The sequence below is a fragment of the Balaenoptera acutorostrata genome, unplaced genomic scaffold, assembly GCF_949987535.1.
Source record: "Balaenoptera acutorostrata unplaced genomic scaffold, mBalAcu1.1 scaffold_339, whole genome shotgun sequence".
In the NCBI taxonomy this organism is placed as follows: domain Eukaryota; kingdom Metazoa; phylum Chordata; class Mammalia; order Artiodactyla; family Balaenopteridae; genus Balaenoptera; species Balaenoptera acutorostrata.
Genome location: NW_026645565.1, coordinates 162,564 through 175,874, shown reverse-complemented (window position 1 = coordinate 175,874; position 13,311 = coordinate 162,564). Strand labels below are relative to the sequence as shown.

The 13,311-nt window shown below is 38.6% G+C and overlaps 1 protein-coding gene across 8 annotated transcripts in view; it reads right to left on the bottom strand.

The window, feature by feature from the left end:
- Positions 1–13,311, bottom strand: part of LOC130706619 (contactin-associated protein-like 3) — a 171,776-nt gene that overhangs the window by 61,195 nt on the left and 97,270 nt on the right. The window contains exon 1 of one of the 8 annotated variants that reach the window (XM_057539312.1): positions 3,365–3,938. The exons of the other annotated variants lie outside the window; for them this stretch is intronic. Within the exon in view, the coding sequence (XP_057395295.1) occupies positions 3,365–3,485 (121 nt within the window). The 5' untranslated portion in view covers positions 3,486–3,938. Of the gene's footprint in view, positions 1–3,364; positions 3,939–13,311 lie in introns of those variants that run through there. 8 annotated transcript variants of the gene reach the window in all.

Here is a 13,311-nt window from a genome sequence, read left to right as displayed (position 1 = left end):
TGCACTTATTCCTTCAAAAGTTCAAATGTACTCAGAAGCTCAAATGTTCTCAGAAAAGCTTAGGAACTCTAAAGGTAAACTGATGATCCATTGTAACGTGTCTTATAGAAAATACAAACACACCGTAATTGTTCATGATTTATGTATGATTCAGATCAGAGTGCTCGGAACATCCTTGTGTGCATGCTTCTACAATAAGTTCTTATGTATTAAATGAGCAAACATTGTCTCAGTAGTTGTACCTATTGTAACATCATTTTAATCAATAGCCTATTGTTTGTCCTGCCAACAGAACAGCTTTATACTGAAATTATTAAACAATATTTCAGCTTCTGTTTTTAAAAATTATATATATATTCTTTTCTCCAGGTAAAATCTTAGAAATTTGGAACTTCCCATAGCTGGGGAAAACATAGTTGCCTAATCCTCTCAATCGAAGTGACACTATCTGAGTGTTTTCCAGACCCTTGACCTCCTCCTAAAATTACTTAAATCTACCCCCTCCATAAATAAAAAACAGACCCAGAAAAACCTCTTTGGATTACTACAGCTCCTTGGTGATGCATGCTCTTAGTTTCTTCAGAACTTTCAAATCCAGTTTATACACAACTGTATATAAATGGCATCTTTTCAATATGCATTATGTTCTAAAGTAGACTAAAAATTCCTCAGCAAAGAAAATGTCCCTTTACTGAATTCATTGATGAGCTCTAGTAGTTATCTGGTAGCACCTTTAGGATTTTCTATGTCTAATATCATATCATCTGCAAACAGTGACAGTTTTACTTCTTTCTTTTCCAATTTAGATTCCTTTTCTTTTTCTTCTCTGTTTGCCACAGCTAGGACTTCCAAAACTATGTTGAATAAAAGTGGTGAGAGTGGACATCCTTGTCTTGCTCCTGATCTTAGAGGACATGCTTTTAGATTTTCACTGTTGAGTATGATGTTAGCTGTAGGTTAGTTGTATATGGTCTATATTATTTTGAAATATGTTCCCTCTAGGACCCTTTCTGGAGAGTCTTTAATCATAAATAGGTGTTGAATTTTGTCAAAAGTTTTTTCTGCATCTATTGAGATGATCATATGGTTTTTATTCTTTAACTTGTGGTGGTGTATCACAGCCACTGATTTGCAGATACTGAAAAATTCTTGCATCCCTTGATCATAGTGTATGATCCTTTTAATGTATTGTTGGATTTGGATTGCTAGTATTTTGTTGAGGACAGATGAATGGATAAAGAAGATGTGCTACATATATACAATGGGATATTACTCAGCCATTAAAAAGAATGAAATAATGCCATTTGCAGCACCACGGATGGACCTGGAGATTATCATACTAAGTGAAATAAGTCAGACGGAGAAAGACAAATATCTATTAAAAAATTTAAAACAATAATTCAAATAATTATTTTAATAATATAATAATAACCTTCCAAAACAGAAAGCACGAAGTCCAGAGGGCTTCCCTGGTGAATTCTACCAAACATTTAAGGAAGAAATCATGCCATGTCTCCATAATCCCTTTTAGAAGCTAGAAACAGAGGAATACTTTTTAACTTATTCTATGAGGCTAATAGTACCATAATACCAAAACCAATCACAGATATTACAAGAAATGAAACCTACAGACCAATATTTCTCATGAACACAGATGCAAAATCCTCAACAAAATATTAGCCATCAAATCCAACAATGTATAAGAAGAATTACAGGGAATTCCCTGGCAGTCCAGTGGTTAGGACTCCATGCTTCCACTGCAGGGGGCCCGGGTTCAATCCCTGGTGAGGGAACTAGGATCCCACAAGCCACACGGTGTGGCCAAAAACAAAATAATAAAGTAAAATAAAATAAAAATTTTAACAGATTTTTAAAAAATAGAAGAAGAATTACATACTGAAACAAGTGGAATTTGTCCAGGTATTCAGGGCTGGTTCAACATTCAAAAATCAGTTTATGTAATCCATCACATCCACAAGCTAACAAAGAAAAATCACATGGTGCTATCGATAGATGAAGAAAAGCATCTGACAAAATCCAACACCCATCCATGGTAAAAACTCCTGGTAAACTAGGGATAGAGTTGAACTGTCACAAATTGATAAAGAATATCTACCGAAAACTTACAGCTAACACCACACTTAATGGTGAGAAACTGGAAACTTTCCCCACTAAGATCAAGACTAGGCAAAGATTTTCCCTCTCACCACTCCTTTTCCACATCCTACTAGAAGTCTTAGTTAATGCAATTAGACAAGAAAAGGAAATAGAAGGGATACAGATTAGGAAAGAAATGTCTTTGTTATGGATGACAAGATCATCTATGCAAAAACTCCTGGAACTAATAAGTGGTTATAGCAAGGTCACAGGATACAAGGTTAAAATACAAAAGTCAATTGTTTTTCTATATACCAGCAATGATCAAGTGGAATTAGGAATCTGAAACACTATGCTATTTACATTAGCACCTAAAAAATATAAAATACTTAGGTATAAATCTAACAAAATATGCATGAGATCTATATGAGGAAAACTACAAAACTCTGAGGAATTAATCGAGGAAGAACTAAATAAATGGAGAGATACTCCATGTTCATGGACAATACTCAATATTGTCAAGATTTCAGTTTTTCCCAATTTGATCTATAGATTCAAGGCAACCTCATTCAAAATTCAAGCAAGTTATTTTGTGGATATCAACAAACTGATTCTAAAGTTTAACAAACTGATTCTAAAGTTTATGTGGTAAAGCAAAAGACCCAGAATGGCCAAAACAATATTGAAGAAGAACAGAGTGGTAGGAATGACACTACCTGATTTCAAGACTTACCATAAAGGTACAGTAATTAAGACAGTGTATTGGCAAAAGAACTAGCAAATAGATCAGTGAAACAGAACAGAGAGCCCTGAAGTAGACCTACACAAATATAATCAATTGACCTTTGACAAAGTAGCGAAGGCAATACAATAGAGCAAAGATAGTCTTTTCAATAAGTGGTAATGGAACAAATGGACTTCCATAAGCAAGAACATGAATCTAGACACAGACTTTTTACCCTTCACAGAAATTAATTCAAAATGGTTCACAGATCTAACTGTAAAGCACAAAACTATAAAACTCCTTGAAGATAACATAGGAGAAAATCTAGATGAACTTGTGTTCTGCAAAGACTTTGTAGATACAAAGCCACGATCCATGAAGAAAAGAACTGATAAGATGGACTTTATTAAAATTAAAAATTTCTGCCCTGCAAAAGACAGTCAAGAGAATGAAAACACAAGCCATAGGATGGGAGAAAATATTTGCAAAATACACATCGAACAAATGACTTTTATCCAAAATATGCATAGAACTCAAACTTACCAATAAGAAAACAAACAACTCCAATTAAAAAATGGTCCTCGTCGCAACTCTCGCTGGCCGACAGCACCAAGGCGCTGAGCGACGCCTTCAAGCTGTTCATGCCCCGCAGCACGGAGTTCATGAGCTCGGATGCGGAGCTCTGGAGCTTCCTCTGCAGCCTCAAGCACCAGTTCTCCCCGCATATCCTGCGCAGCAAGGACGTCTACGGCTACTCTTCCTGCCGGGCCCTGGTCCCCGACCTTCCGGGACCCCCTGCCGCCCGCGGCCCGACGCGCAGGCCGACCTTGAGCGCGGCGTTCAGGAGGAGGCGCCGCGGAGCCCGGGCGCCCGCCGCCCGCCGGAGGAAGCCCCCGCCGCCGCCGCCGTTGCCGCCGGCCCCCGGGGAGAGCCGCCCCGCCAAGCCCGCGGCGCCTGGGCCCTGCTTCGGGGGCCGCACCCTGGAGGAGATCTGGAGGGCGGCCACCCCGACGCTGACCACCTTCCCCACCATCCGCGTCGGCGGCGACGTGTGGGGCGAGCGCAGCCTGGCGGCGGCGCGGCGTACGGCGCATCGAATCCTGCGAGTGAACCTGGAACCCGTGGTGAGGCTCCGCCGCTTCCCGGTGCCCCGGGCGTGAGACGCGGCCCGCGTCGCCCTCCCAGCCGGCGACGGAGCTTCCGCCCGGAGGGATGGACAAGTGTCAGTCGAGTGTTTACAGATCCGGCCTGGACCCTGTCCCCTCGTGCACTTTACGGGCGAAGAAGTCACCGGCTGGCGTTCCCGGCCCCGCGCCCCGGGCTCGCGGCGGCGCCGCCGTCTGGGACTCCGGGGCAGGTGCGCCCTCCGCCGCTCCCCGGCTCGGGGCTGCGGAGGAGGAGACCGCCGGACCCGTGGGGGAGGGCCCTTTGCTTCCGTACCCCGGACTGAGACGTCTCCAGGACTGGAGGGGCAGATCCGTTTTCTCCCTTTGGACTCTACCTCACTGGTCTGGAAGTCCTCCGAAGAAGTCGTTGTTTTTTCCAAAGGAATTTGGTTTCGTGCTTGTGTAATAACGCCAGAATCTACTTGCTTTTCACCCCGCTCCTCTACCCCTACCCCCGTTTTTCTTTTCGACTGCCACCCCTCTTTCTGGACGAAAGATCGAAGCTGTTTTGTGCTGTTGCACCCGTTTGTGCTCAGGGTATTCTGAATCCCACTCGTTTCCTAATTTTAATCGGATTCCAAAGCTTTGACCAAGGATATTTTTCTAAGAGATTCAAGCTTATTATGACTGTTAATAGTGCAAGGATTTGTATGCTGTGAATTCCATGGGCTCAGTGATTGCAAACAAAGAGATGCAAACTACAACTGTTTAAACATTTTTGAGGTGTTTCTGAAGATTTTATATTGAGATTTAATGTTTATATTTGCTGAGCTCCTAAAGAAAATGGTTGAAACTCATATAAATTTCTGTTTAGGAAAAGTTGAGTTGTTAAAATTCTTTTTGATTAAATAAAAATTAAAGTGCATTGAAACCACATGGCTTGTGATAAAGAAAACGAGTTATAAAGAACTGGTGTTGGTTAAAGAGATGGATGGAATCCTATTGGAAATGATTTGGTCTCCTTGTACTGGTCTAACATACAAATCCAGGTATAGTTCAAGGATAACCTATTTTAAATTGGGAATCACATAGGAGAAATAAATGTGTGTAAACCTTGTGATTAAAATGATAAACAGAATACCCATTAGAATTCTCAGAACTATCAGTGATTTCGAGGGGATGGGGACATTTCTTGGTATCAAATAACTGGTTGAAGTTACTTTGGGCAAAATAGGTCTTTCTTTACTTTTTGTTGTTGGATAGCAAGAAATGTCCAAACTAATATCCATCACTTTTATAGACATCATGACAATTAGTTGTCTTTTTTGCTCCACGAGTTTCCTTTTTTATCTTAATTCCATTCATAATTTGTTTGCAGTTACCGGGTCTTTGTTGACAGCTGAAGACCACAGGAATCGAACAGGCGAGTCACATAGAGTACTGACCCTTCTTTTACACTTTTATGATAGCATTTATATCATACGGCCCAATGTGGAATTCTTGATTATCCAAGTGCCTTTGGTCATTGGTGGCAGCAAGACTTAATGGTTTTTAGCCGGTGGTGCCGCAGCCAGATTTTACTGCAATATCTAAAGGGTCAAGTGGTGTTTTTGTTCCACTCTTTTTCAAATTTAAGTATTCTGCTATGGAACGATTCATACTGGCTGGAACTCGACATATGAAATCCCCAATATTAAGGTTTATCTCTGCTTGGCAGCTTCGTAGGAGAATAATAAGAGTTGAAGTTTTGACTCTTGTGTTCTTAGAATTCAAATGGCATAGCTTTCTGGATTGAGTTTTTCAAGTTTAATAGTCCGTAAGTAGGAGTTTTGTGACTTTAATTCCAGTGTTCTTGTTTTGTAGAAAGAAGAAAATTATATATATATTATCTACGACTTGATGCCAGTTTCCCATTATGCCTCATATTCTTTTATTCACTACTTAATAATAACGCGTTGTTACACCTGTCACGTGAGTAAATAAAAGTGAATCATTACTTAGTTGATGGAGAGTGTTAAATTTTATTTGTGTGATAGGAAGCTTATATATATTCTTTTGGTTATTAGCTTATTGCCAGTTGTATTTCAGATACATAGGGTTTCCCCCCCCACCCCCAAATTGTTAAAATTTTTTAGCTGACTAGCCCCTGAGGAAAAAATATGTATTGGTACCACTCAATATTGTACATAGTTTTATAATAATTAAAAAATAAATTCAGTGGCCATATTAGAATGTAAGTTTAACATACAGCTTATCTAGATCGTTTCCCAGAGGATTTTGAAATTGGACTTAGCTGGGAAAGATACCTCTCCTCAGATCAAAACTGAAACAACCATTGACACTATGCATTTATTTTAACTGAGATTCTTAACATTTTTTCCTCATGCCTTGTTACTTTAGTGCACTTGAACTAGCATAAATGCTTCTTTGGATTATCTGGGCTGTCTGATTTCAGTTTGGATCTGGTTGCCCATCTTGAATTCAATATGTTATTTATCTGGTCTATTTAAAAATCATGCCATTTCTAGTTTGTGAAATAAGATGTCAAAAAATCTTTATTTCTGCCAACTGTTCTTTAGCAAAGCCTATGTTACAGCTTCTGAAACGTGAAGAATCAACTAATATAGTTGGTTAGTATATTAACAGGAAAGTGAAAGTATTTTATGGGTACATTGGGCAGAATGTGAAGAGGAACTTGGCAAGGTAGCCTTTATGATGAGGCATGCATTTCTTATTCTCTAAGTCTGTAGCTTAGCTTGTATATAGTTTTTTAAAAGAAATCTCATGATTTTATTCATTCTCTTATAAGATTATCTTATATCTCATACGGTGCAAGTAGAGGGGGAAGCTAGGAGGAAGTTGATCACCTTGCTGTGCTTTTATTTCATTTTTAACTTTTGAGTGCCTAAACGTGGTGACTGGCATCTCCGCTAACCTTTGGGGATTCCTGATGTCATTTTTTATCCTCCTTCCTGTCAACCAGCAACTTATTTTTCCTTCCAGAAACCAGGAATGTCATGATCGTTGAGGGCAAGCTCTGTTGTTGATAGTGCAAAGTGTTGCTGTTGTGGTGTGTATTTATTTTGTTGAAGTTCGAGTACCCTGTTGGACACGTGTAAGGAAGCTGGTGGCGGACACCTATTGATTTGCTACGTGCAAGTGATAGTACTATTTTTCTGAAAACTTCAATAAAGAAACATTAAAAATATTTGAATACAAATAAATCAGCAATTTTGAACTGAAAGCTTTTTGTTTTAAGGGTTGCCACAGCACTCTTTAAATTGGTGGTTTTTAGTGGACGTATATACATAATATTTACTTTATTATAATACTTTATTGGTGTGTTTGAAATATTTTCTGATAGGCTGTTATGTCTTAAGTGCAGTAGAAGGCAATTGTTTGTAATGGAACCGAATTGTTTCCTTGGACAGTTTGATGTGCATATGATTAAGATTTACAATCTGGTTGTACTTTGCTTTTTAACTTATTAACTATAAATAAATTTTAGAGAATAAAAAAAAAAAAAAAAATGGTCCTAAGCTGACTTTAACAGACACTTCACCGAAGAAGATACACAGATGAGAAAGAAGCATATGAAAAGATGCTCCACATCATCTGTCTTCAGAGAAATGCACATTAAAACAACAATGAGATACCACTACACTCCTATGAAAATGGTCAAAATCTGGAACACTAATGACACCAAATGCTGGCAAGGATGTAGAGCTCTCATTGGTGGTGGGAATGCAAAATGGTGCAGCCTTTTTGGAAGACTGTTTGGCCGGTTCTTACAAAATTAACATATTCCTACATGCAATCCAAAATCTGTTCCTTGGTATTTACCCAAAGGGGTTGAAAACTTATGTCTACACAAAAACAGGCACAAAAATGTTTATAGCAGCTTTAGTCATTAAACGCCAACACTTGGAAGCAACCAAGACACCTTTAGTAGGGAATGGGTAAACAAACTGTGGTACATCCATATAGTGGAACATTAGTAATAAAAAGAAACGATCCATCAAGCCATGAAAAGACCCAGAAGAAACCCAAATGCATATTACTAAGTGAAAGAAGCCAGTCTTTAAAGGCTACATACCATACGATTCTAGCTATATGATATTCTGGAAAAAACAGAAGTGTGAAGCCAGTAAAATGATCAGTGGTTGCCAGTGTTTAGATGGGAGAGAGGAATGAATAAGAGGAACACAAGGGATTTTAAGAGCAGTGAAACTATTCTGTATAATAATATAATGCTGGATACATGTCATTATACATTTGTCCAAACCCACAGAATGTACAACACCGAGAGTGAAACATCAACTATGGACTTGGGGTGACTATCATGTGTCAGCACAGGTTCACCAATTGTAAACTAAAAAAAGTATCAACACCACTCTGGAGAAGGATGCTGGTAATGGCAGAGGCTAAGCATGTGTGAGGGAAGGGGGTATATGGGAAATCTCTGTACTTTCTGCTCAATTTTACATAAACCTAAAACTGCTCAAAAAATAAAGTTTATTTTTAAAAAAGGGCAGGGGGGCTTTCTCTTTATCAACTACCCTGAGTATTCACTTAAAAAGAAGTGCTATGATTTAAATAACTTACTGAGAAAGAAGAGAAAGTTTCAGGGTTTTTTTTTTCCCCCAGTTATACATCCTGGAGCCCATTTATAAAACTTAGTTCTATCCCTTCATGGTTTTAAAATTGTGCAAGGGTGTGTGACTCTACCAGCCTTCAGAGGAATCAAATATCTGGAGGGAGAATGGTTGTAGTTTTTCATGGATTGCCCTGCTTCAGCACCCTAAGCAGACAAGGATTAGATCTGTTTTAAAGGTCAATTTTAATTATCCCAATTAGTATTCACTCATGACTGCTGAAAAATTATATTCGACAAAAGGAACAGATTCCCAGTGGTGGGAGTGTTTCTAAAATTATAACTTGTGCCAGTTTAATGAATCATACTGCTTCTCATACAGGAACAGCACTTTTTTTTTTTTAAAGAACCACTATTTATCTTTATTTCTTCAGCTTCTATCACAGTGCCTGGCACATGGTAAGCATTTGATAAATGTTTGCTGAATTAAATTGATCACAAGTCCGAGAGCAACTTTCTTAAATCTCCATATCTAAGTTGTATTTCAACCCTGACATATATTGAGCTTAAAACATTGAAACAGCCAAGTTCATCCTAACAGAAAAATCATGCGGTCTTAATTTCCAGGCTGGGTGTGGGGTAGGTATGTGATAGTGGGACCCAGGAAAATATAGATAGAGAAGAGGGGTTCTCACTAATAGGAAGGGACTGCCAATGAAGTATTCATTTCAGAAGGCATTCTCATTCCTGCTTAAACAGGGCATATCAGTAAAATTCAGCAATCCAACACACTCAGATATTTTTCAAAAATAATTCACAAATGGAAAGATGAGAACATGTCTGTGTTAGAAGTAACATCTCTAGATTTATCAAGATTGTATAATTTTGTGCAATGAAATTCAGGGGAGAAATAGACACAGCAGTTTTTCAGACACTGATACCCAAGGGGCAATTCCCCATCCCTGCCCCTGAAATTCTAATTTAGTGAGAGGATTTATTTGTGTACTTAAGGCAGACACATTCTGTTCTTCAGGGAAGGAAATGTACAACACTCGGGACAGGAGCTGAGAGATCTCTGCAGTGGATGAAAACCTCAACTGTGCCAGGAGAGACCCTCAACGTGGCCACCAGGAGTGTGCACTAAATTGCAGTTTTCATATGAGTAGCCCTGGTATCTGTATTATGTTCTGTGGTTATTAAACCAGAATTGGAGAGTTGGGCAGTGTAAAAGACATACTTTCAAAAATCTGAAGCCCTATCACGCTAGTGCCCAGAAAGATGCACTTGGGAAACTCAGCTGTTGACTCATATTAGTATTGATATTACTTTAAATATTTAGTTTAAAAAGACTTTCACTATCCATAGCTCATTAACTGGAAAACTTCCTTGCTTGTATATAAATCTAAAATATCCATTTAAGGGGCAAAGTCTAATATTCCACACAACTTACTCAAATTGTTGAAATAGTCACAGAGCAATGAAATATGCAGTTTTGGGGTGACGTCAGTATCATGATAGTGTGAATCGTTCCTTTTTTCTCTCTCTCCTTTGATTTACAACTATTAGGACGTCCATAACCAGAAAAAAAAAAAAAAAAAAAAGCACCTATCCACAGCATACAACGACATCCAAGAGATCCATCCACCTGTGCATCCAAAGTGGGTGGACTGGACCATGGAGTAGGTAGCAGGGATTGAGGTAAGTGGCTGCAGAGCTGGTGGCAGGAGGCTGTGACAGCACAGAAGGCGGCTGCTGTTCTGGCAGCGAGCCAGCACCACCTTTCTGGCAGAGGAGCTGGAGGATGAAGGCAGTGACTGGAAGTCTGCCCATCCACGTGTGTTACAGCTGGCAGAACCAGTTGCTCTCTCTGAGGAGAGACTGCAGTGAATGGGCAGAGGGAAAGGAAAGGTAAGTAGACAGACAAAGAGAACTGAAGTAAAATGTCTCCTGCTGTCTGCCCCTGGAGGCAAGGGGACCGACCACCCAAGGACCCCTGGGACACCGCCCCCATCCCAACTTGAGGATACCTCTACCAGGCCATGGACACCCACAAAGCCCCAAGTGCTAAGTAAGTACACACACCTCCCCCCTGCGCCCACATTCTCCCACCACGCGTTGTTTTTGTTGTTGTTGTTTTTGTTGTTGTTGTTGTTGTTTTGTTTTGTTTTAACAGTGTGGGTTCCCAATCTTAGAAGCCACTAGTTAACGCTGGTAAGAGAAACCAAAAACTTGTGCCATAGCGCCACCTTCTGGAAAGGAAGGCTCCTAACTGCCAACCTGTTGCATTCTTAGGATCAAAGTAAACAAAGTCTTACCTAAATAAAAATGGTGTTCCATTTTTTATTTAGGGAATCATGGTAATAGGGTATCGCAAAAAAAAGCAAGACAATTTTCCAGTAGCCAAACCCAAAGGTATGGAATATTGTGATCTAACTGATAAAGAGTTTTAAATAGCTGTTATGAAGAAATTCAATAGAAAACTCATAAAGGCAATGCAATGATATTAGGAATGAAAATAACAAGCAGAAGGAATACTTTACCAAAGAGATTAAAATTCTAAAAAAGAATCAGACAGATTTCTGGAGCTGAAGAACTCAATAAATGAGATAAAGAATGCATTACAATGCACTGGAAATAGAGCAAATCAAGTAGAAGAGGAATTAGCAAGCTCAAGGATAGAAATATAAAAATAATTCAGGTGGAAGAAAAGAGAGAGCTAAGATTTTTAAAAAGTGAAGCCTATGAGAAATATCTGATTCTATTGGAAAGGGAAACGTAAGAATAATGGGCATCCCAGAAGGAGAAGAGAGTGGGAAGCGGACAGAGTTTATTTAAAGAAATAATAGCTGAGAAATTCCCAAATCTGGGGAAGGGATGAATATACAAATCCACGAAGCTAACAGAATATCTTGTTATCTCATCACAGAAAGACCTCCAAAACACATTTTAATGAAGCTGTCAAAATTCAATTACAAAGAAGCAATTTTAAAGGCAGCCAGGGGGGAAAAAAAAAAAAAAAAAAAGACAGCAACCTACAGAGGTACCCCCATTAGGCTACAGTAGATTTCTCAGCAGAAACTTTGAAGGTCAGGAGAGAGATAGTGGAATGACATATTCAAAATATTGAAAGACAAAAATTTCCATCTAAGAATATGTGGCAGTTATCCTTCAGATATAAAGGAGAATTAAAGCCTTTCCCAGACAAACTAAAGCTGAGGGAGTTTACCACCACTAGACCTGCCTTATGAGAAATGTTGAAAGGAGCTCTTCAAGCTGAAACAAAAAGACAAAAGTACACAAAACTCTGATTAAGATGATAAATACTCATAATTAGAATACTGTAAATCTTTTCTAGAACAGTATATTAAATTCTTAACTATAATATAATGGTTAAAGGAAAAGAGCATTAAAAATAGCTATAGATACTACAACTTGGTAATGAAATCACAGCATAGAGATCATTGCTAACATTAAAAATATAAAAGGGGAAGAGTAAGCAGATGAAACCTTTATAGGTGAATGAAGATAAACTGGCATCAGCAGGAAAGGGGCTATTTTACCTGTAGGATGTTTTATGTAAACTTCATGGTAACCACAAGCAAAAATCTAGAGCAGAAACATAAACATAAAAAAGGGGAGAGTGAGCAAATCACCATGGAAAACCACCAACTTATAAGGGCAGACAGAAAGAGAAGAAAAAAGGAACAACAGAGAGACAAAATAAGCAGAAGGCAAAAGATAAAATGGCAATAGTAAATTCTTACATATCAATAATCACCCCTAAATGTAAGCAGATTGAACTCACCGACCAAAAGGCACATAGAGGGTGGATGGCTGAAAAAACAAGGTCCAACTCTATGCTCTCTACAGAAGACTCATTTCAGCTCTAAAGGCACATAGGCTCAAAGTGAAAGGATGGAAGATGATATTCCAAGCAAATAGAAATGAAAAGAAGGTGGATATAGCCATCCTTGTATCAGACAAAACACACTTCAAGCCAAAAAAGGTAAGAAGAGACAAAGAAGGTCAGTAAAGGGGTCACTACGTCAAGAAGATATAACAATAATAAATATGTACGTTCCCAAAACCTGATCACTGAAATATACAAGTATGTAATAATAGATATTAAGGAACAAATAGACAACAATGCAGTAACTGCAGGAATTTCAATACCCCACTATCAGCAATGGGTAGATTGTCTTGACAGAAAATCAACAAAGAAACGTTGGACTTGAACCACACCTTAGAACAAATGGATTTAATAGACACATATAGAATATTCCATCCAACAGTAGCAGAACACACATTCTTCTCAAGTGCACATAGAACATTCAGGCTGGATCATATGATAGGTCACAAAACAAATCTTAGCAAACTTAAGAAGACTGAAATCATATCAGCTATCTTCTGTGACCACAATTGGTATGAAACTAGAAGTCCACAACAAGAGGAAGATGAGAAGATCTACACACATGTGGAAAGTAAACACACGTCTAAACAACCATTGTGTCAAAGAAGAAATCAAAAAGGAAATAAAAAATATCTCAAAACAAATGAAAATGAAAACACAACATATCAAATATCATGGCATGCAGCAAAAGCAGATCTGGGTGGAAAGTTTATAGCAATAAATACATTAAGATGTTAGAAAAATCTCAAGTAAACAACCTAACTTTATACCTCAAGGAACTAGAAAAAGAAGAAAAAATTAAGCCCAAAGTTAGCAGAACTAAGGAAACAGTAAGTATCAGAATGCAAATAAATGAAATAGAAACCAGAAAAACAATAGA